General features: G+C 44.8%; 1 protein-coding gene across 2 annotated transcripts in view; it reads right to left on the bottom strand.

Annotated features, from left to right (window-relative positions):
* hpcal4 (hippocalcin like 4) overlaps window positions 1-24,039 on the bottom strand; it is a 35,869-nt gene extending 11,830 nt beyond the window's left edge. Inside the window, exon 1 of one of the 2 annotated variants that reach the window (XM_057354353.1) lies at window positions 23,905-24,039. Coding sequence is in view for 1 of the 2 variants with exons in the window: in XM_057354352.1 (XP_057210335.1) it covers window positions 23,235-23,355 (121 nt within the window). In the remaining variant the exon portion in view is untranslated. Of the gene's footprint in view, window positions 1-23,234; window positions 23,356-23,904 lie in introns of those variants that run through there. The other variant, XM_057354352.1, reaches the window with a different exon arrangement.
* Window positions 24,040-24,524: the final 485 nt, after the last annotated feature.

The raw sequence follows: 24,524 nt of genomic DNA, 5'->3' as shown, positions 1-24,524 counted from the left end.
ATCTTTGTCCTGTGTCAGCCACCATAGTGCTTTGAAGGGGAGGGGAGGAGTAAGCTGTTGGTTGCAATTTGTAACCTCACCACTAGAATTTTAAAGTTTTACTTAATTAATATTGCATATAGGAATTTATTATCTGTTATATTTGACCTGTGCTTCTCTCTCCTTTATCCTAAATGTGTGCTCTCACTGAGCGTGTGTGTGTGTGTGTGCGTACTTGTCTGTGTACGTACGTGTGTGTGTGTGTGTGTGTGTGTGTTGTGTGTGTGTGTGCGTGCGTGCGCATCCGTGTGTGTGTGTGTCTCTGTGTCTGTGTGTGTTGGTGCGTGTGCGTGTTGTGTGTGTGGAGTGTTTTGTGTGTGGGTGTGTCTGTCTTCTGTGTTTTCAACCTTTTCTTGTTTTTGCAGGTACAACTTTGATTGTTTTGCTTGTAGTCAATGTGTCTCATGTACAGCTGCTTTGTAACAATGAAAATTGTAAAAGCGCTATATAAATAAAGTTGAGTTGAGTTGAGAGTAGATGCTGCTAAATTTCCTACACTGGACCTTAAATGTAGGCCATTTTTTAAGAGTATCGTTACGACATTCTATGTTTATTTGCCTGTGGGAGAAGTTTGTTTGTGTCTCTGTCCAGGAAGAAACCTGATTGGCTCCTGATGACTGATCATTCCTTTGCCCTGATTGGTTCATGACGACACCTGTTGCCTATAAGAATCCAGTCTTCACTTCTCTCGGGAGCGCATTTGTGCTCACTCGCTGTGTGTGTTGTTCTGGCTTGTTTGACTTCTGATATTGAGAGAACGTAACTGTGATACTAGCTGCAAAAATGAATGTAGATCAAATAGTACCAAATAGAAAGTGTGTAGAGAACAGACGTATTTGATGTGATGTGTCCATTTCTGTCTACTAGCTTTCAGTGTCATGAGGTTTTACACATGACACTGTGGCCTTAACCATGACAGAACCAGAGATATATTAAACCAAATTAGAATTGGCCGGGGGTTTTAAAAATGGATATATTTTTAGGTGCTCAAATGACAAATGAGACAGTGTGTTAATGACTCATTATCTCCGCTCCGCGGATTAATAAAGTTCATGAAATATTTAGCAGGTCTAAATAGTTGACGAGGGGCATATGATGATGGAATACAGCAGCAGCAAGTCTGTGGAGGAATTCATCTGAGACCCGGTCGCCCACGGCACTATTTTTCTCCCCCTGACGTAAGGTCATTTTAGTGGGATCTTAATGACTAGTAAGAGGTGAGCATTCATCTCACCTCTCTATTTCTCTCTCTGTAACGCTGACCTTTTTTGGAATTCTGTGGTCTGCTAATCTGGGCATCTTTCAGATTAGTTAACTTTAGACAGGGAGGTTTAATTAAAGGTCTAAATGGTTAATGAACTGTAAGGCTGACAACATTGGCCTCAAGGTTCTGCACAGCAGATTCTTTGAAACTGTTAGAGAAGACAATCCACTATTGTTTTCAATTAGAAAGGCTTGAATCACACACACGTACAAGTACAAGTGCCCACAGGCTGACCTTTGTTAACTCATTTGTAAAGAGTGACTGTGCGCAAGAAGAAATGCAATCTGTAAATCATTACTCCAGAGCTCTTTATGAAAGTGCAAAGGAAATGAAAAGGAAAGCAACATTGGTGAGGAGACTTATGAAGGTTAATCTACACTTATATTGTTTTGAAACCTGTGAGGAAGTCGGGTGGTTTCCTTGGAGAAAGTCAAAAACACTGGGTATTTTGCCACAAATGTCATAAAATCATGAAAGCAAGGATTCGTATCTAATTTTTATTGGAACAGAGGAACTCCATACCTCATTGGCTTTGGCATGCTGGTTTTGTACCTCTCTATAGATGGTTTCTTCGGACACACTCGCTGGCCCGAAGTTATATTCATATTAATTTCATGTACATACTTTATTTCATATTAATTGTATTAAATTAAAACTGCTCAACAGTTATTGATTCTTTACTGAGGTCTACCAGAAGTTATGTTTGGGCCACATAATTTATGTTTATGTTGTTTTCGCTGAAACTGTCTGTTCTCAACAGGCGCGCAGATGGCACTAGGGACGGGGGGACATGACCCCCTCAGATTCATAGTGACCCAATCCGTCCCCCTCACTGTCTCTACGAAAGGTGAAAAACATCTGTAAAACGTCTTGGTTACGGATGTAACCTCAGTTCCCTGATGGAGGGAACGAGACGTTGTGTCGAACCGACAGATGGGGTACTTCCTTGAGAAACTATCGCTTCCGACTATTTTAGAAAAGGCCAATTAAATTGGCGAATGAAATTTGCATGCCGGACTCCGCCCCTGGGTATAAAAGGGAGACAGACGGCGTGCTGCATTCATTAACCTTTGTCCTGAGGAGCCTGAGACCTCTCTCGACTGCTGCAGCGGGCAGCACGAATTATGGCATAAGGGACAAGAAGGTTATGTTTAGTGAAAATTATGTTTTCATGTTTTAAAAAAGTTGTCATGTTTTGCATGTATTTTTGTATCTTTCTTCATATGTAGACCTTTAAAAGGCAGACACGTTCTGCTAGAATCTTAGTAGTGTCCCTGGATTTCCAAACATCATATGTTTTCTCTTTATAAAACAACTTTGTAAATAGGATTTTTGAGTGTGAGACTCGGACTCTAGTGAACATCTCTGGAATATAATCTCTCTTGAGTTTACAGTGAGTCAGTTCCTGCTTCATTTGCCATGAGAGAGAACCTTACAGCTTATCAACAAATGCTTGGTTTGTGGCTCCTATAGGATTATGACGACTGCTAGGGGATTAGCCTAGCACTAATGAAGAAAGAAATGTACCAGATATTGTGAGGATGTTTCTGACACTTTCGCAATTTCCCTTTCCTTGAGCAGAAGTGACGTTGTCAGTGAGGATTTGCAGATGAATTCATCATGTTTTAGTTGCTTGAATCGCATGCAACTGCCCTGGAGACTGATGGGTAGATATTATTGAAGCTCAGACAAACAGAGCTATCCAGTTACCATTAGGTTTCCAAAGAGGTCAATTCTCCAGCTGCTTTTTTACAGTTTCTTTTGATCTTTTATTACTAAAAGTATCAAACAATATGCTCTCTTCAAACAATAACCTGCCTCAGATAAAAGCTTGTAAAAACCATCATGCAAAACTATGAAAATTATTATTTAAATGGTTTCGCATTTTATGTCCCTGACGTGATGTATTACATACTGAAACTAAATATTCAACAAGAAAAAACAAAATTAAGTCAAACTTGATTTTATCCAAATAAATCTGTACCATAAAAAGTGGTCTTCCCTTTCTGTCGGTCTCTCGACGTTGTGTCGAACCGACAGATTGGGGTTCGTCTTGAGATCCTATCATCTGCTGAGTATTTTGAAAAGGCCAATGAAAATTGGCGAATGAAATTTGCATGCCGGACTCCTCCCCGGATGTCCGGGTATAAGAGGGAAGCCGGCGTGCTCATTCATTCACCGTTTGTTCTTCAGAGCCTGTGCATCTGATGAGCGACACAGCAATCTTCATTGATCAATATTCTGCTGGAATCTACGACGTGGTGCAGCGGACGGTCCTTTCCTGCAGTGACTCTCCCCTGGGCGTCTCGGCAGTTCCGGAGGTGTTCAAGCAAATTTCCTTTTCTAAAAGAGCAAATTTCTCCAGCGTGGCTCGTCCCGCTGTTCTCATGGGTGCAACACACTCATCGAGGAGGGGGACGGACACGATGCCTGCTTCCAGTACGCTGGGGCAGACGTTGTGGATGTGTCCTGCCTGCACTGCGGGCAGTGACGATTCAGATGTTGCGTCACGGGTGGCTGTGTTCCCACGGGAATCAGCCACCACCTCGTTTGCTCCCGCCCTGCCGTCCGCTATGGCTAGCAGCGAGGGTGATATTAGGATTACAGACCGTTCGCACCTCGTCTCGCTCGTCTGATCGTCCCCCAGGAGACGGTCCCACCGTCTTACTCCTCATGCGTGAAGATGAAGTCTTGCAGCATCGGGGGTGACCTACTGCCATCCGACTCCGACGATTCCTTGGGCTCGCTCCCTTGGGGGGTCGAGCCCAGGAAGAAGCGGGCGTCGAAATGTCAGCCATGCTTTCCCCGGCCGCTGTGAGTGTTGGGTTGCAGTTCACGCACTGCCACTCCCAGCGGCTCCACGGCTCAAAGCCGTGCCCGCCCCCAGTGCCGTGTTTACCGGAAGTGCATGAGGAACTTAGTAAGACCTGGACACGCCCCCTTTCCGGCACGTTTCACGTCAAACAAAGTTCTGTCACCCTCTCTTCCCTTGAGGTTGAGACAGCTAGAGGATACGTCGATGTCCCCAAGGTGGAGTGTGCCGCCGCGGTGCACCAGTGCCCGTAGGCGGCGGCTACCTGGGGGGGCCCCACCTAGACTCCCGTCCAAAGCATGTGCGGGCCAAGCTGTTCCCTCTCTCCACGCTATGGCCATCCTGCAGGCTAAGGCGTTCAGAGAGCTCCACGAGGGTAAGACCGACCCAGCGTATGCAGGAAGTCCGCGCCGTCACTGACCTCGCTCTACGGGCGACCAACGTGACCGCACGGGCCCTGGGTCGGGCGATGTCCACACATGTGGTCCAGGAGAGACACCTCTGGCCAAAACCTGCACAGATGGGTTGCGAGAAAGTCCGCTTTCTCGACGCACCCATCTCGCAAGGGGGGGGCTGTTTGGTGATACTGCCGAGCCACAGTTCTCGACAGTAAAAGGAGCAGACAGAGGATATCAAGCATATCCTCCCCCGCCGTGACACGGCCGCCCCCTTGCCATCGAGATCCCGTGCACCCTCTGCTTCCCAGCAGCCCTGGTCCTCTTTGACACTCTGGTTCCGGTGCCCCCACTCGGCGGCCCCCCGGGAGACATCGAAGAGGAGACCACCACCCCATGCTCCCGTACTACGGGCGAGGTCGCCTCCCTTCTGGCGAAGGGTGCGATCGAGTCCGTCCCCCTAGCCGAGATGTCCAAGGGGTTTTACAGCCCCTACTTCATCGTCCCCAAAAAAGGCAGGGGGGTGCGCCCAATCCTAGATCTGCGTACCCTGAACAGACACCTGCACAAGCTGCCGTTCAGGATACTCACGCAGAAGCGCATCCTGGTTCATGGCAATCGACCTAAAGGACGCTTACTTTCATGTCTCGATTCTCCCTCGTCATCGCCCGTTCCTATGGTTCGCTTTCGAGGGTCAGGCATATCAGTACAGAGTCCTCCCCTTTGGTCTGTCTATGTCTCCACGAGTCTTTACGAAGATCGTGGAAGCCGCCCTCTCTCCCCTCAGGGAGAAGGGTGTGCGGGTACTCAACTATCTCGACGACTGGCTTATCATGGCACACTCGCGAGATCTGTTGTGTGCACACAGGGACCGGGTGCTTTGGCACCTGGATCGATTGGGGCTACAGGTCAACTGAGAGAAGAGCAAGCTCTCCCCTGTGCAGAGCATCCTCTATCTTGGTATGGAACTCAACTCTGTCACCATGACAGCGCGACTGTCCACAGCACGCGCCCAGTCAGTGTTGAACTGCCTGGATCATTTCAAGCAGTCAGCGGTTCCCCTGAAACTATTTCAGAGGCTCATGGGACACATGGCATCCTTGGCGGCGGTGATACCCCTCGGGTTGATGCACATGAGACCGCTCCAACACTGGCTTCAGAGTCGAGTTCCCTGGAGAGCGTGGCACACCGGCAGCAGGCGGATGGTGATTACGCCTCTCTGCCGACGCACCCTAACCCCTTGGTCTTCCATGACCTTCCTCCGGGCAGGGGTTCCCCTAGGGCAGGTTACAAGGCATGTCGGGGTGATGACGGACGCCTCCCTGCAGGGTTGGGGTGCAGTGTGCAACGGGCATGCAGTGTCGGGGCTTTGGACGGGCCCCCGCCTGCGCTGGCATATCAATTGCCTAGAGTTGTGGACCATGCTACTCGCACTGAAGTGGCTGCAACCTCTCGTGCACGGCAAGCACGTGCTGGTCCGGTCGGACTGCAGTAGCGTATATCAATCGTCAGGGTGGCGTTCGCTCACTGCAGTTATCACGACTTGCCCGACGCCTCCTCCGGTGGAGTCAGCAGGTGACCTGCTCCCTGCGTGCCACGTATATCCCAGGCGACCTGAACCAGACAGCCGATGCGCTCTCTCGTCAGTCGACGCCTCGCGGAGAGTGGCGACTCCACCCCCGCGCAGTCCAGCTCATTTGGGTGCAGTTCGGGCAGGCCCAGGTAGCCCTGATCGCCTCCCTCAAAACCACACATTGCCCGCTTTGTTACTCTCTGACCGAGGGACCCCTCGGCACGGATGCCCTAGCACACAGCTGACCACGGGACAAGCGGAAGTACGCCTTCCCCCCAGTGAGCCTCATTGCACAGACCCTGTGCAAGGTCAGGGAAGAGGAGCAGCAAGTGTTACTCGTTGCGCCACACTGGCCCAACCGGACTTGGTTCTCGGAGCTAATGCTCTTGACGACAGCTCCCCCCTGGCCGATTCCCCTGACGAAGGACCTGCTTTCCCAGGGGAAGGGCACGTTATGGCATCCCAGGCCAGACCTCTGGAACCTCCATGTCTGCCCTCTGGACGGGACGAGGAGATCCTGAGTGGTCTGCCCCCAGCGGTGGTAGCTACCATCTCTCAGGCTAGGGCACCTGCCACTAGGCGACTGTACGCCTACAAGTGGCGCCTCTTCTCGACCTGGTGTGCTTCTCGAGGAGAAGACCCACGGAGTTGTGCGATCGGGTCCGTGCTGTCCTTCCTACAAGAGAGACTCGAGACTAACCTCTCCCCCTACACACTGGAAGTGTATGTAGCCGCCATTGCCGCTCATCACAACTCAGTTGCTGGGAAGTCTCTAGGGCAGCACGACCTGGTCATTAGGTTCCTAGGGGCGCTAGGAGGCGGAATCCGCCTCGTCCGCGCTCCATACCCTCTTGGGACCTGGATATAGCCCTGACAGGTCTCACCAGGCCCACCTTCGAGCCCCTAGGGGATGCCGCTCTTCCTCATCTCAGGATGAAGACGGTTCTCCTTATGGCGCTCGCCTTCATCAAGAGGGTAGGGGACCTACAGGCATTCTCCGTGTCCCCTGACTGCCTAGAGTTTGGACCCAGGGATTGTCACGTTATCCTGAGACCTCGGCCCGGCTACGTGCCCAAGGTTCCCACCGCTCCTTTTCGGGACCAGGTGGTGAACTTACAGGTGCTCCCCACTGGGGAGGAAGACCCAACCCTGTCCGAGTTGTGTCCAGTACGCGCGCTGCGCCTTTACTTAGACCGCACGCAGAGCCACAGAGCTCTGAGCAGCTCTTTGTCTGTTTTGGAGATCAGCAGGGAGGGCTGTCTCAAACAGAGATTGGCGAGGCACCTCTCTGGCAGACATCTGCAGAGCTGCGGGTTGGGCTACACCCATCACCTTCGCGAGGTCCTACAGCCTCCGCGTAAAACCGGTATCGGCTCGAGTTTTGCAGTCAGGCAAGACTGGCGGCCGGTAGGGTGTAAACCTATGACAGTACCTTCCCCCTTTCTCTTAGGGGGTCAGCGTACTACTAGCCTCCCTTCTTCTCCTACTGGGTGAAGAACAGGCACTCCATCCATCACTAGCAAGCACCTCCTGCAGGCGGGCTGGGCAGAGCAGCCCTGGGCAGAGAAGCCCTGCCCCTTAGGCCGGGTATCCCCGGAGTTATTCGCAACATAGCTCTAACCGGACCTAGTGCTACCAGACGTTGCAACCCCCCAGTAGGGCGGTTCCGTCTGATGTATCCTCATGCTGGTTCCCACCTTGGTAACCCATTATCTCCACCTCGCGGTTTACTCTTCAGCCGCACTTTCTTCCCATGAGTTCTCCCCCATCGGTGAGACCATGTTGGTATCTCCACTAGACTCCACCCTGCGGTAGGAAGTGGTCTCTGTAGCGCATCCCCCACTTGAGGAAGTAGCGCTTACCCAGTGGCCTTACGGTTCCGGGCGGCTTCTTGCTGTTAGAGAAACAAGGCCGCCGCCTGTGAGGCCGAAGGTAGGGGCCTTCCCACCTTTCAAGAAAGCTCTGGGACCCCCTACCTACCCACTGGTAGGTTACAATTTCGTGGTAGCGCTCACGGCTGACACGCCCAGGCCAGTCACCGTCGCTTCGTTGAGATTGTGACAGGGCACAGTGTTATGGTGTTTTCCATTGGAACCCCATCTGTCGGTTCGACACAACGTCAAGAGACCGACAGAAAGGGAACGTCTCGGTTACGTTTGTAACCTCGGTTCCCTGATGGAGGGAACGAGACGTTGTGTCCTCCTTGCCACAACACATGCTGTCCTCTGCAGCAGTCGTGAGAGGTCTCAGGCTCCTCAGAACAAAGGTGAATGAATGAAGCACGCCGTCTCCCTTTTATACCCGGATTTCCGGGGGCAAAAAAAGAAAAAAAAATTAAATTAACAAATTTCATTGGCCTTTTCTAAGTAGTCGGAAGCGATTGGTTCTCAGGGACGAACCCCATCTGTCGGTTCGACACAACGTCTCGTTCCCTCCATCAGGGAAGCGAGGTTACAAACGTAACTAAGACGATTTCATGGGGACTTTAAATTTTGTTTCAAGTCATACACATTTAGACGGCCGTTTTAGACCCTTGTGTTTGACACTGTTTTTATCATCCTACCATGAGATTGCATTAAGATAGTGTGACACGTTAAAAATAGCCCAATTTCATTACGCTCTGTCTAGCTGAGCTGTTTTTGAAAGCATACATGCATTTTATGTAAACAACCTCTAAGAAACACATCCAATGGGACTCATGTGAACCTAATTAAATGGGGCTACCTTATCACTGATTTGTCCACTGTGCATATTTATTAAATGACTTGTTTACAAAAGCAACTACTACAGTACACATTTTCTTCTTTAAAAACTATAAAATCACCCAGCCGAAAGCTGAAACGCCATACATGCTAATACTAATGCATTACGATCCTTCAGTGATTTTCACAGACATCGGTTACCTACCAGACAGCGGTTACCTACCAGACAGCAATAAACATGAGCGAACGTCTTTTGTAGTCTTGCTTCATGGCCTCTTGCCATCACTTTCACTCTTTCATCAGTTCTCTATTGTCACTCAGATAGATCGATGGACAGAGATTGCCTTTGTTGTCACCACTGATGGTGGCTTGTGGTCTTTGATATTCCGGCCACGTCAGTCTGTGAGTGTTTCTCTTAAGAGCCACCAAATGAGATGAGAACCCCAGGAGTTGTGATGTGCCGGACTTAATTCCACCACACTGCACACGCACAGACACGCTCACACCTATGCGGCGGTCTAGCGCTTAAATGGATACCAGGTGGGAAAATGTTTTTTTTTGCAAGTCTTGGACATTGTGCAGGCAACTGTCAGATATTGAATGGGAAAAGGAGAGATGACTCAATTTGAGTGTCTCACTGACTTTATTCACCTCAGTGACCTGGTGCATGCTCTTTGAAGATCGAAATGGCCAGAAGGATAAGAGATTCTGAAAGAAACACAGCATAGTCTGTCAGATCAGAATCGAAATGACAGCTCTCCTGAGAAGACAACACTGCTGTTTAATAGTTTTATATGCGGGTGCTTCAGTCCGGGATGCTTTTGTGCTGGACCCCAGCGTAGAATACAGCTGGTTCACCAGCATGTGTTATGTTTTGCATGGAATACTGCTTGAACAGCATATGTTGTGTTTCGAATGCTGGTGTGCTGTTTGACCAGCAAGTAATGCTGTGTGCTTTCTGACCTAAACAGCGCTGCTGTCCTTTGCCAGAAATTATTATAATTAGTCACCCTTTATGTTTATCACTGGGTTTTGCAAATATTTAACCAATAATGGCCGTCTGTGTCAACTTTGACAACACAGTATTTACTTTAACGTACAGGGTTTTTTCCATTTCCTGAAAAACAGTGAATTTGGACATCTGAGGTTTCGGAGGGACAGCAACTATATGTTGTTTATGCATGCTGGTGTCCCACTGGTGTCAACCCTTTCCCCACATCAACAAATTTTTCCAGCTTTTCGATGCTGTTGATGGCTGACAAGATCTTGTAAAAATTCTAGCGGGAAAAGAGTTAACAAGCTTAACCACTAAGTCTACCTTGGTCAACCAGCTTTACACAATGTTGTTTGGCCAACCTTGTCAGCTAAAGATTCCAAGTGAAAAGAATGTAATAGTTTACCAAGTAAATGCACCAAACCAACATAACCCAACACAAACCAGTCTAGAATGCAAATTCCAGCTAGTCTATGCTGATTTTCCAGCAAGATAATTACACTAACGGCTACTAACCTCCCTGTCTGTCGGCCTCCGTGGTCTCTGTATGAGGTGCTTATCTGAGTGCTCAGGGTTTTCACCTGTTTCACACACATCATCTTCCATCACTGCCTTTGACAGCTCATTGAAACAGAGGCCATGAACCTAATAGAGACGGAAAATGTGTTTTATCTGTATAGTCAGACATGATACATCAAATGCGATGTAGTAGATGCCATTGAAACAAATGGAGTTGTAAGAGAAAGTTCAGGAGGAGCAGGTTCATCTTGTCAATCACAACACAAGGATAAAGGGCTGCTTACCTATCTTCTGTAACAATTCTTTCAGCATGGTTTTACAAAACCTTTTCTTTATTATTGTTAATGTTAAGTACCACTGTTTCTATTTCCAACACAATCTCATGGCAGTTTGTAACTATTTTACAAGGTTGCTAATTCATATGATCTCGTATGATCACATTTGTACATTTTAGTGCAATTTGCTTTCCTGCCAGTGATGTTAGGTTTAGGGGTGGGGTTAGTGAAGCGGCTTTAGGGCCTCTACATCATCATCTCTGTTTGAAACACAAAATTGCAGGTTACTTTACATACCTATATTTACGTGGGTTGAAATCTAATGATGTCAAATTGACAATTCTCTTGAAATTGTAGCCGACAGATTAAAGGGGTCATATGACAGGGCTAAAACTAATATTATCATTTGTTTTAGATGTAATGTAATGTGTATACACAATTTAAGGTTCAAAAACGCTGTATTTTCCACATACCGTGCATGTTTGTATCTCCTCTTTGCCCCGCCTCTCTGAAACGCGCTGATTTTTGACAAAGCTCATGGCTCTGAAAAGCAAGGTGTGCTATGATTGGCCAGTTAACCAGTGCGTAGTGATTGGTCGAATACTGCAAGCGTTTCACGGAAATGTAACTTACCATATTCTCTTACCATATTCGGAACATCATGTTCCCACGCAATTGTACTGACAAGTGATAAAATGTCATCGGTACTTCCTTATATCAACTCGAGCCCAAATCTGATACGGAAAATGAAGATGATCAAGCCGCTACATCAACTTTGCCAGCGCAACTTGAGCAGGATGTAAAGGATTGGAAAGGTTTTATTTAAAAAAATGATGTTAAATAGTTAAAAACTACAGCTAACTGTTTTACCTTTTATATACAACGTTATAAAGACTATAAACAAACAACCATATACATCATACAGAGTTTGTGTGAGATAGAAACAAGCTCGCATTACAGCAGGGAATGGTATAAATAACGCGAGTGCTTTGGCCCTTCTTGATCAACCAGTGTTACGTCACGTCTCGTCACGACTCAACAAAGACAATAAACCCAAAATAAATGCTAAATATAAAAAGACATTATAAACGCGACATTTGTTGCCTCTAGTGGGAACATTATTACTGATTATTAGGACTTATGTTGTCTTTTTTCACGTTGCGCGCGCGTGTCTGCATTTGCAGATCACAAACACACGACAAACTCAACTCGCTTTAGTCCGTAACAAAGTCTTTTACAATAAAAATATACTTACATGCCGCGAATCTGAAGCACCAGCGAAGTTATAATGGTTGGAATTGCCCCACTTTTTAACCAAAGCTTTCGTGCACTGCTGGCCTTGATCTCTTCCAGGTTCATGAAGCAATCCTCTTTGAAATGCGCTGCACAAACTTGAACATTCGGATTGTACTTTTCTGGAACAGTGTTGTAAGTAAAATATAACCATTCATTTTTAGTTGTCTCATCTTTTGGCATGGCAAACAAAGAGTGTTTCTTTTTGCAACGAAACACACAGCGTCTCCGAGACATGGCTGCGGCGGTGACAATACAATGAGATTAACAAGCCCACCTCACTTGCGTTTAGATTTGGGCGGTCTTAAGTCTAATCACGTTATGAAGTGACGTACATTCGTCGGGGTGTGGTTACACGAGGCGTTTCAGGCAGGTCTGGGTGAGCATTCACTTTTAGATAGAATGCATCTTTTGTTCCGACACTTTAATTTTAGCAATTTTACGTGTCTATTACATGCATGGGCAACTTATAACACACCAAAGACACAGAAAAACGTCTTGGTTATGGATGTAACCTCAGTTCCCTGATGAAGGGAACGAGACGTTGTGTCGAGCCGACAGATGGGGTTCGTCCTTGAGAACTAATCGCTTCCGACTTCTCAGAAAAGGCCAATGAAATTGGCGAATGAAATTTGCATGCCGGACTCCGCCCCCGGAAATCCGGGTATGAAAGGGAGACGGCGTGCCTCATTCATTCACCTTAGTTCTGAGGAGCCTGAGACCTCTCACAACTGCTGCAGTGGGCAGCACGTGTTGTGGCAAGAAAGACACAACGTCTCGTTCCCTCCATCAGGGAACTGAGGTTACATCCGTAACAAAGACGTTCCCTTTCTGTCGGTCTCTCGACGTTGTGTCGAGCCGACAGATGGGGTTCCTATGGAAAACGCCACAACACCGTGCCCTGTCACAATCTCTAGCGAAGTGACGGTGACTGGCCTGGGCGTGTCAGCCGTGAGCGCTGCCGCGAAATTGTAACCTACCAGTGGGTAGGTAGGGGGTCCCAGAGCTTTTCTTGAAAGGTGGGAAGGCCCCTGCCTTCGGCCCTCACAGGCAGCGGCCTTGTTTCTCTAACAGTGAGAAGCCGCCCGGTACCGTAAGGCCACTGGGTAAGCGCTACTTCCTCAAATGGGGGATGCGCTACAGAGACCACTTCCTACCGCAGGGAGGACCAACATGGTCTCACCGTTTAGGGGAATGTGCGGACTGAAGGAGTTAACCGCAAAGTGGAGGTCCACCTAGGGAAGGTCATGGGTTACCAAGGTGGGAACCAATCATGAGGATACATCAGACGGAACCGCCCTGCTGGGGGGTTACAACGTCCGGTAGCACTGGGTCCGGTTAGAGCTATGTTGTGGATAAACCAGGTGGTACCCGGCCCAAGGGGCAGGGCTGCTCTGCCCAGCCCGCCCGCAGGAGGTGCTTGCTTAGTGATGGATGGAGTGCCTGTTCTTCACCCAGTGGGGAAAGAAGGGAGGCTGAATTTGTACGCTGACCCACTTAGAGAAAAAAGTGGGGAAGGTACTGCCATAGCCGTACACCCTACCGGTTGCCGGTCCTACATGTTGCCATGCAGGACACGGGCTGATACCGGTTCTACGCGAAGGTGTTGGGTGTAGCCCAACCCGCAGCTCTGCATATGTCTGTTAGAGAGGCGCCGTGTGCCAGTGCCCAGGAGGAGGCTATACCCCGGGTGGAGTGAGCTCTCACTGCTAGTGGGCACGGGCTGTCTTGGGATTGGTAGACCGTCGTGACAGCGTCCACAATCCAGTGCGCCAACCTCTGTTTGGACCTCTCCAGGTGGCCACCGTCTACGGGCACAGGTGCACCACGACTGCACGTTCCACGTGGGGTACAACGATGTAGCCTCTAGCTGCCCCACCATCGAGGGAAGAAAGGGCGACGGAACTGGTCTGATGTGTACGAGCTGAAAAAGGGGCATTCCACGTCTTCGTCAGTTCCTCATGCAGCTCCGGGAAGAACGGAACCGGGGCTGGGCGCGGCTTGGAGTTGCGCTCAGAGCCCAGGAACCATGTGTCCAGCCGTGAGCGCTGGGGAAGAGGCGGTGGAGAGCACTCCAACCCAATGCTCACGGCGGCCAGGGAAAGCATGGCCGACATCTCGAAATCCGCTTCTTCCTGAGCTCGAGGGAGGGGAGCTGCAAGGAATCGTCAGGATCGGATGCTAGCAGATCGCCCTCCAATGCTGCAATTGACATCTCACCGTCTTCACACACCGTTTCCGATTGCGTGAATGAGGATGCAGACGGTGTGGTACCATCTACTAGGGAACGGTTAGGCGAGCGAGACGGAGTGTGAGCGGTCCGTGAGCGCTTGGCTGATGGATTTACGCTCGCCGTAGCCCCCATATCACCCTCGCCGCTCGCCTTGGCAGACGGTATGGCCTTAGTCATTCTCGTTATGGCCCGGGAAGCATGCGAGGTGGTGGCTGGTTCTCGAGAGAAGACAGCCACCCGTAGCTGCAATGTATGAATGACCATCTGCCCACAGTGTGGACAAGATAGGTCAACGAAGGCTGCCTCAGTGTGCTGGAGACCCAAACACTTGAGGCAGACATCGTGTCCGTCCCCCTCCTCGATGAGGGTATTGCACCCACGAGAACAGCGGGACATGCCACGCTGGAGAAATTAGCTTGTTTAGAAATCTCGAACACCTCGGGAACCGGCGAGACGCCCAGGGGAAGTCGCCGCAGGAAGGGACAGTCCGCTGCACCACATCGTAGAACCGGCAGTCTGTAGTTGCTAACTTGATAGTAGCGAAGTCTGTAATTCATGAGCGAAGGCTCCGAAGAACAAAAGGTGAATGAATGAGGCATGCCGTCTCCCTTTTATACCTGGATATCCGGGGGCGGAGTCCGGCATGCAAATTTCATTCGCCAATTTCATTGGCCTTTTCTAAGAAGTCGGAAGCGATTGGTTCTCAAGGACGAACCCCATCTGTCGGCTCGACACAACGTCGAGAGACCGACAGAAAGGGAACACGTATTTCCGCCATATGACCCCTTTAACTTATAAATCATTATTATAAATTTACAGTTGTGAATCGGGGCAAAATGAGACAGTTTTGAACACTGGATTTTGTGTGAACTGAAAGTCATTTTTGTTTATTTTTAACGAAAAAATGTTACACATTGCCGCTTTAATCTGTCTCCAGAATTACTAGAACAATCTTGAGCATATTTTAACATTTACAAAGTGCATAATGGTATGCTGTTCTTCTTCTGGAACAGAGATGATCTACTTTTGCTCATTTTAATTCTGACACATATTAATAATTTCAATATATTGTCAGCAATGACATAAAATATATACTGTATGTTGAGCAAGTAATGTGAGTAAAAAAACTAAAACTAACATTTCTATAGCCTGACAGGATCTACAGTGTGTGATTTAAAAACAGGCTTTAATGTACACACACATTGGCACCAACACGCAATCACACATAATTGAGCGACACTGAACTGAATGGAGAGGCTGCTTTAAGTACCCTTTAAGTACGCTAGCCTTTTCACAACCGGCTCTTTTATGGTGGACAAAAGTAGCATGTCACAAGTGTGCTTTAGCCAAACCCTGGGATGATACCACTGGTGAATAATTGGTTGTCCTGGTAACAGGCTAGGAAGCTTTCACAATCTCTGTGTCACAAAATTCAGCAAATAACAGCTGGCTAGAAGCAATGCCACAGATGGAGCCATTCTTTGGTTTCCTTTTTTTATTTCTTTCAGTACTATTGTTTTTTTTTGTGCTTTTTTGCAAAAACAGTACTCTGATTTGGTGTTGTAGTTTGCATGTTTGATTAAATGCTCTTTGGGACACAAGGTGCTCTTTGGAAAATCTTTGAATCATTCCGGGCCAACATGGATTATCAGGTTTTCCAAAATCTTGCCAGTGCCAACACATATGCATGATGTCATCAAAGGGCTTCATTTCAGAAACTAAGAAGCATTTTCAAGTGGTCTCAGACTTCTGGACCGCCTGATGATTCTGATCTAGCCAGCAGCAAACAGGAGCGGCATACACTTAACAAATAATTGTGTTCAATCACAATATTTAAGTTGTATAGATGAATACGTCACTCCCGAATATTTTTATACCACTTTCTCCTGACTGCAGTTCAATTACAGGTGAGTCATAAAATTATCCACCGACTCATGTGGTATAACAACCGATAGTGCGCATAAATAATGCAGCTGTTTGGAGATATGCGAGCAAAAGGTCAACCATGCTTATCTGGAGTCACAGGGGCACATCCAAAACTGTCAGTCACCATCATCGCCATCAGCCCGAGGAGCTTTTGTGGGCCAAAAATCCAACATAAAGGAGATTCTTAAATTACTGTATACATGAACGGATCAGGGGGAAACATTATAGTTTCTTAATTTTTCTCACCACTGGCAATCTCTCTCTCTCTCTCTCTCTCTCTCTCTCTCTCTCTCTCCTTCTTCTCATCCTCTTCGTCTTCATCTCTTTCTCTTCTTATCTCTCTCCATTCTCTTTCTCTCTTCCTCGTCCTCTCTCGTTTCTTCTCTCTTCTTCTCCTTCTCTCTCTCTCTCTCTCTCTCTCTCTCTCTCTCTCTCTCTCTCTCTCTCTCTCTCTGAGCCAACAATGCACAACACTCACAAACACAGGGCATGGTGGCAGATGGTTCAGGGTGGTGGGTCCCATGTGGAGTACGGGGCAAAGACAAACAAATCACTTAGGATTGTAGTTATGCCTTTGATCTGAGATCTTAAAGGGATAGTTCATCAAAAGTTTCATCATTTACTCACCTTCATGTTGTTACAAACCCTTGTTACAAAATAAACTATTAAGGTCCATTCACAACTATATTAAATATAAATATAACTGTAACAATAACTATACACATGCTTGGTTGACATTTTAAATGTGCGAGTTCTCAATAACTTCAAATTATTCACACAATGATGATATATATAGATACATTATTATATAGATGAATACTTTTTAGTGTGATACTCTTACTGTGATACTCTTGCCTGTCTGTCAGAGAATTCCATTTCCTGAGCCATGAAAGGGCAACCTGTGAGCAATAAATGATTCTCTGGGTTGAAGAACTACTCTTGTTTACTAGCACTAAACGAGTCCCACTGCATCGTGCTAATTTAGACCCTTTGTTGTTTCTATAGAGATGTTTCCCCACTTCAGTGCTGAAGAAACATATTCCCCACTCTCAGGAGCCAATGCCAAAGAAGTTCACTGCACCTGCTCTCCGCATTTCAAAATATTGTTCATGCTAAGTAATGTTATTTGTAACTGCTAACGAATAACTGTTGCCACTGAGAACTGGAAATACAGAGAAGCATAATGTTATATTTTGAGGAACCTCTGGAGTTCCACTCCACATTTAATGGAGCTCCCTAATACTTCCTCAAAAAAAAGTTGTATTGTGTTTTATCAAAGAAGATTTTTTGCTTACAAATGTAAGCTTACGTTTACTCGCACTAAACCCTGTTTAAAACCCCAAAAAGACTGAGATTATACTACATGATTTGTATTAATACACAATGACCTATAGCCGACACAGTGTCCATGCACAAGAACATTTAAAAATCAAGCCTGCTGGACCAGTTAAAGGTCCAGCGTATGAAATTTAGCGGCATGTAGTGGTGAGGTTGCGAATTTCAACCAACAGCTCACTCCACCACTCCCCCTCCGTTTTGAAGCACTACGGTGGCTGACGCAGCGTTAAGAGGTCGTCACATTTTCGCTTCTTTGCTGAAGGAGATAACGTATTTACAAATCACACTCTGTAGAGCAGTTTGTCCGTTTAGGGCTACTGTAGAAACAACATGGAGAATTCCATGTAAGGGGACCAGCGGTGTATATACAAACCCGATTCCAAAAAAGTTGGGACACTGTACAAATTGTGAATAAAAACAGAATGCAATGATGTGGAAGTTTCAAATTTCAATATTTTATTCAGAATACAACATAGATGACATATCAAATGTTTAAACTGAGAGAATGTATCATTTTAAGGGAAAAATAAGTTGATTTTAAATTTCATGGCATCAACACATCTCAAAAAAGTTGGGACAAGGCCATGTTTACCACTGTGTGGCATCCCCTCTTCTTTTTATAACAGTCTGCAAACGTCTGGGGACTGAGGAGACAAGTTGCTCAAGTTTAGGAATAGGAATGTTGTCCCATTCTTGTCTAATACAGGCTTCTAGTTGCTCGACTGTCTTAGGTCTTCTTTGTCGCATCTTCCTCTTTATGATGCGCCAAATGTTTTCTATGGGTGAAAGATCTGGACTGCAGGCTGGCCATTTCAGTACCCGGATCCTTCTTCTACGCAGCCATGATGTTGTAATTGATGCAGTATGTGGTCTGGCATTGTCATATTGGAAAATGCAAGGTCTTCCCTGAAAGAGACGACGTCTGGATGGGAGCATATGTTGTTCTAGAACTTGGATATACCTTTCAGCATTGATGGTGCCTTTCCAGATGTGTAAGCTGCCCATGCCACACGCACTCATGCAACCCCACACCATCAGAGATGCAGGCTTCTGAACTGAGCGCTGATAACAACTTGGGTTGTCCTTGTCCTCTTTAGTCCGGATGACATGGCGTCCCAGTTTTCCAAAAAGAACTTCAAATTTTGATTCGTCTGACCACAGAACAGTTTTCCACTTTGCCACAGTCCATTTTAAATGAGCCTTGGCCCAGAGAAAACGCCTGCGCTTCTGGATCATGTTTAGATATGGCTTCTTTTTTGACCTATAGAGTTTTAGTCAGCAACGGCGAATGGCACGGTGGATTGTGTTCACCGACAATGTTTTCTGGAAGTATTCCTGAGCCCATGTTGTGATTTCCATTACAGTAGCATTCCTGTATGTGATGCAGTGCCGTCTAAGGGCCCGAAGATCACGGGCATCCAGTATGGTTTTCCGGCCTTGACCCTTACGCACAGAGATTGTTCCAGATTCTCTGAATCTTTGGATGATATTATGCACTGTAGATGATGATAACTTCAAACTCTTTGCAATTTTTCTCTGAGAAACTCCTTTCTGATATTGCTCCACTATTTTTCGCCGCAGCATTGGGGGAATTGGTGATCCTCTGCCCAACTTGACTTCTGAGAGACACTGCCACTCTGAGAGGCTCTTTTTATACCCAATCATGTTGCCAATTGACCTAATAAGTTGCAAATTGGTCCTCCAGCTGTTCCTTATATGTACATTTAACTTTTCCGGCCTCTTATTGCTACCTGTCCCAACTTTTTTGGAATGTGTAGCTCTCATGAAATCCAAAATGAGCCAATATTTGGCATGACATTTCAAAATGTCTGACTTTCAACATTTGATATGTTATCTATATTCTATTGTGAATAAAATATAAGTTTATGAGATTCGTAAATTATTGCATTCCTTTTTTATTCACAATTTGTACAGTGTCCCAACTTTTTTGGAATCGGGTTTGTAGATAGAAATAGCTCAATTTAGAGTAATAAAAACTAAACGCTTCATTATGAAAGGTCTTTATTCACCTCTGAACACATAGCTATGCATATTATATTGCATTTCTATAGATCCTCCAAAGAATTACATTGGACCTACAATAAGTAAAATACATTTATTATAAAATTAGTACGCTATCTGTGGTTTCTGCTTGTGGTAATACAGATGTTTCAAGAGTTTTCCATTTCTTCCGTATAGTAGAAAAAGCAACACTGTAACACTTTGTCATTTTAATATGCGTATGTCATCCATTTATGTTGAATATGAACCAAACAATTGTACTATTAAACTCCTGTTACATATGCTGGAATAATACAACTTTTGCTAAATCAGTGTTTAGTATTCACATCGACGACATGTCACAGGTCTTTCTGTGGTCGTTTTATTGTGCTGCGTTTGATTTAAGTGGGTTGGCAGGTCTTAGCCTATGTGAACTGTGCCCTCTCATGGATGATACTTGAGGGTAAAATAAATAGGACTATGAAATGTGGTGACCAGTCTGGACAGTCGATGTAGCTCACCACAATGTTTTTGAAAGAACTCTGTCATGCTAGTGAATATTTGATTCCTCAAAAAAGACAAAGAGAATGGATGGAACTTTGAATCTGGATTGTAAACAGACCAAAGATCTCTCATGTGGGGCAAATGTTATGTCTGTGCATACTTTTTGTTGACAGTTGTAAAATTGACAAAAATGACATTGTAAAATCAATTTGTGTTTCACATATCAATATGCTGGAAATAGACAAGCTTTCAGAACCCAAAGGATGTGCTGTACCAGATGTGACCCTGGACCACAAAACCAGTCATGAGCAGCAAGGGTATATTTGTAGCAATAGCCAACAAGAGCCAACAATGATTTTGGACCCATGATGATGAATTTTGACCCATACAATGTGTTGGGTAAAAATTCATCATCATGTGTCCAAAAATAATTAGGATATTAAGTAAAGATCATGTTCTATGAAGATATTTTGTAAATTTCCTATTTGTAAATATATTGAAACTTTTTTTGTGAGTGGAAGCAAAAACGCGAAGCACGCCTACAAACTTCACTCGCTGCTGCACACTCTTTGTGAATTACCCACTCAAGTTTGGTATCTATGTAAAGCTTTGAATTTCAGCTTTCAGGTTCATCTAGTCTCCACAAGGTCATTACAGCGGTAAGCCAGTAGAGAGCATTAAAACAAACCTGTTTCTTTTTAGCAACGGCATGCTATAGCACCTCTGATGGACAACTTTAAAGGCGATTTTCTCTATCTTTTGATTTTTTTGCCCCCTCGGATTCCATATTTTCAAATTGTTGCATCTAGGGCTGTCACGATTATTAAATAATCGTCTCATCGCGATTGTTTGACCTCATCATCGCAATTATCGCACATCTCTATAGAAGACACTAGGGGGAGATGTAGTGCATCTGCATATTGCATATTTTAGTGTATATTTTGTAACTAAAGCATGGTAATACTTGTAAAATGTACCACCACAACACAATCACTTAAAAAAAAACTAAAACACATACAAATTACCTGCAGTACAATTTAATATTATTTAAGCAAATCTCAGTGCGAAAACCAGTCTACCAAAATTTCATTAACACACAAGTAAAATTTTACTGTAGTCTTGCAAGTGAGAAAAAAACAGACTAGAAGCTTTCCTATGACTGATAGTATTTTAATGGTGGCTTCAATTCACACCTGATCAATTTACTTCATTTACAAGTATTTGGTGGTTGTATTATTGACAGGTAAAAGCCTAAACCTTAAATATATGATGACCCATTTTTTTCCGATGTATTTCCAAGAAAAAAACATAGTCTTGTATTCAGAACAATATGGTCATTTCAATCGCTGAATCAAAAATGAAAGAGAATTAAATGTCAAAGCTCAAAAACAGACAATTAATCGTCATAATCGCCAAAGCCCTAAAACAGACAATTAATCGCCATAATCGCAATGATTTATTAGACAATTAATCATCAATCAAATTTCATAATCGTGACAGCCCTAGTTGCATCTCGACCAAAACTTGTCCTATCATAACAAACCATAAAGCAATGGAAAGCTTATTTATTCAGCTTTCAGATTATGTAGGTCAATTTTGGTGGTGCATGGTCACATTTTATTTATGGATTAGATGCACAGTAACGAAAAGGCAGGCGAGGCAGCGGATCCACATGCAGTAAATATATATTTAATAAAAAGACAAAGTACAAAATAATAAAAGAGCAAAGAAACAAGGAACATAAATAACCCAAAGAACGCTTAGCAGACCACTGAGTAAAACACTGGGACCAATACCAAACATACAACGACTCACACTAGACAAAGGAAACACTGGGGTTTAAATACACTGAGAACTAAACAAGATGATTAGACACACCTGGGAGAAACCATTAACAAAAACCAATGAGCAAATAACTACAAAACAGGACAGGAAACAGGAAACAGGAACTCAAAAGAAACAAAAAGTCCTAACTAACAAGGAAAACACAGACCGAATCGTGACACACAGTAGGTGTCACAGTGTATGCCAACACCAAACTTAACATTAACCAGTCAGTCCTACATCTAAATATCAGCATTATCATGTTTGAAATCCATAACCTGCTTTATATAAACTGTAACATGTTGGGCGGACGCATTGAACAATTCGTTTCTAACACCCGGGGAAGCATCCGATGACTCCAGCTGCTAAATGTATCTGGCAGCATCCCTCTGTTATGACACTGTACTCTCATTCGCATTCAGAACAGAAAACACAGCAAAGAACAACAACAGCAAATAAAGAGATTAACACATGGACATTATGAAAAGATCAGATAGGAAAACAAAATCAATAGCCTGCACTACAGTAGCTTTATTTTTCTTTGTCAAAACGCCTGGAGGCCATTATATCGGTTTTGCCAAAAAGCTGACAACTGTCTGTGGCTTTTGGAGCTCAGCCATTTTAGATAATGCCATCTTTATCCATAAAAACCAAAGTGTGCAAGAGTAATCATTCAGCTGGACCTGCCAGTGTATAATACATAGGAGCAAAGCTGGGATAAAATCAATTGGGAATGGTTGGGCGTATATGTGTGTTCATACCTATGAACTTCCACACTCAGTCCCTGGAGCAGTCGGGTTATGACACTGTTTATGTTTATTTTCTGGTTCCTTATATGTGGTTTTGACTTTACTACATTTTTTAAATAACTGAGTCTTTGAAAGGGTTACACCTTTAAAGGGGCACAAGTACAGTAAATCCATCTTACGCTCCACTACAACAAGGCGACTTCTGAGACAAAACAAAGAGACAAAACTAAAAGCAGAGTTAATGATTAAAATCCCCCAACATTTCTCCAGCAATCTGATATCTGTGACTGATGCACACATAATCACTTTTGCATCTATCTTTTATTTGAGGTTAATGGCCGTGAAACAGCTTATTAAGGTTTCATAACAGCACACAGTTCGGTCCAAATGGCAGCACAAACACTTCCATGATGCCAACCGACCAAATTTCTCATCACAACTATTGGTCATTTATGTGAAACTTTAATGGTGATCAGTGAACAAACCACACAAATGTTTGTGGCACGCAATTACTGTTTATAAAAAATAAGATCAGCGTTACACAAAAACACATTTATAGAAAAGGCTGCAATGCATTATGGGCATCAGTGCTTGAAGTCTCATTGGGCACCACTGGTCCCTATGATGATGTCTAAAAATGGTACACAAACCTGTGATGCCCAAAAAAAAGCTGAATGCACCTGTGATGCCCAAACATGCTGTACACACTACTCCAAAAGCCCTTATGATGCCCGACATGTTCCACCCATCAATGACGATGCTGCTCTATAATGGCCAAAAATGCTGCACTCACCAAAAACGCTTTCAAATGCTATGATTATGTCCAAACGGTGAAAGTTAAAATGTTGCCCAAAATACTGTCTAGGAAGGTATCTTAAATAGGCTTTGAGACACAGCCATGATGTCCCGCTCATACAGCGCCGCAGACACAACACTGACTCACATCCACGATGCATCAACTTTTCTAGCACTGAGCTATTAACAGACCTTAATGCCTCGTCATAGTGCCAATAAATACAACAGACCCGGACATCTGTATATAAACCACAGATTAAAACATTTCAAACCTACTGAATTTAAAGAGCAAACCAGAATTAAACAATAAAATGTACCTTGGCTTGACATTTGTATTCCGCACTGTATAATATCACTAACGTCATTGCCGTTTATATTAATGCACGACACATCAACGTATAAATAGTCTAAAATAAAACAACATAACTATTTAACTTCCCTTTTTTAGTTAAATTTAGTAATGCATATTTAAAACATATTGCCTAATAAAGGCAGTTTATTTGTTTGTTCTAGTATGTCATTTAATTACTTAAATGTCACTGCAACGAAACATTCAATGTTTACGTTATATTCAACGAAGCTTGAAGTAGGAATGCGCACTTTAGATGTTGATATAACATGAAATGATAGGTAAATAACAATTTCCATACAGAAGAAGAAGTACTCACCCAGGTATCGTGAGAAAACTATCTGGTCTTTTATCTATCGCTCGAGTGACTTGCGGTTGGACGGGTAAACTGTACTTCAACAGAGAAACGCCACCTATTTGTTTCTTCGCTGTGATTAGGAGGATGAATGGAGCGCTTTCGTCTCCCTTGCCAACACGTTTGCATAAGGACCGCCTAATGCGCACTCTCATTGGCCAACGCTGGATATTAGAACAGCTGTCCAACATTATGCAGTTTTAATTGGACAGTGTGAAATGTCAGTCAAATCGAGCTCGTTGCCGCATACCTCATTAAGTGGCGCTTGTTGCACCTTGAACCGGCTATGGCTGCATGCCCACAGAGGAAATGTTAATGTTTATATTTACTCCAGCTGGTGTTTTAATAATTTGAAATGAGAAATTAGAACGACATTTATTTCTTCAATCGATATTGCAACACGTGGAGTTTAGAGATAAATACATGTTTCCCTAATATTAACTCGTAAATAGTTCATTATAGCATAATAAATTAACGTGATGTCACAAGAATGTTGTTTTGATCATAAAAAAACCTGATCTGTAAACAAACCTTTGTAATGGGACTTTTAAACACTGTAGTAAGACTGATGAGGTTACATATAC

The sequence above is a fragment of the Triplophysa rosa genome, linkage group LG16, assembly GCF_024868665.1.
Source record: "Triplophysa rosa linkage group LG16, Trosa_1v2, whole genome shotgun sequence".
Taxonomy (NCBI): domain Eukaryota; kingdom Metazoa; phylum Chordata; class Actinopteri; order Cypriniformes; family Nemacheilidae; genus Triplophysa; species Triplophysa rosa.
This window is presented reverse-complemented; position numbering and strand designations above follow the sequence as displayed.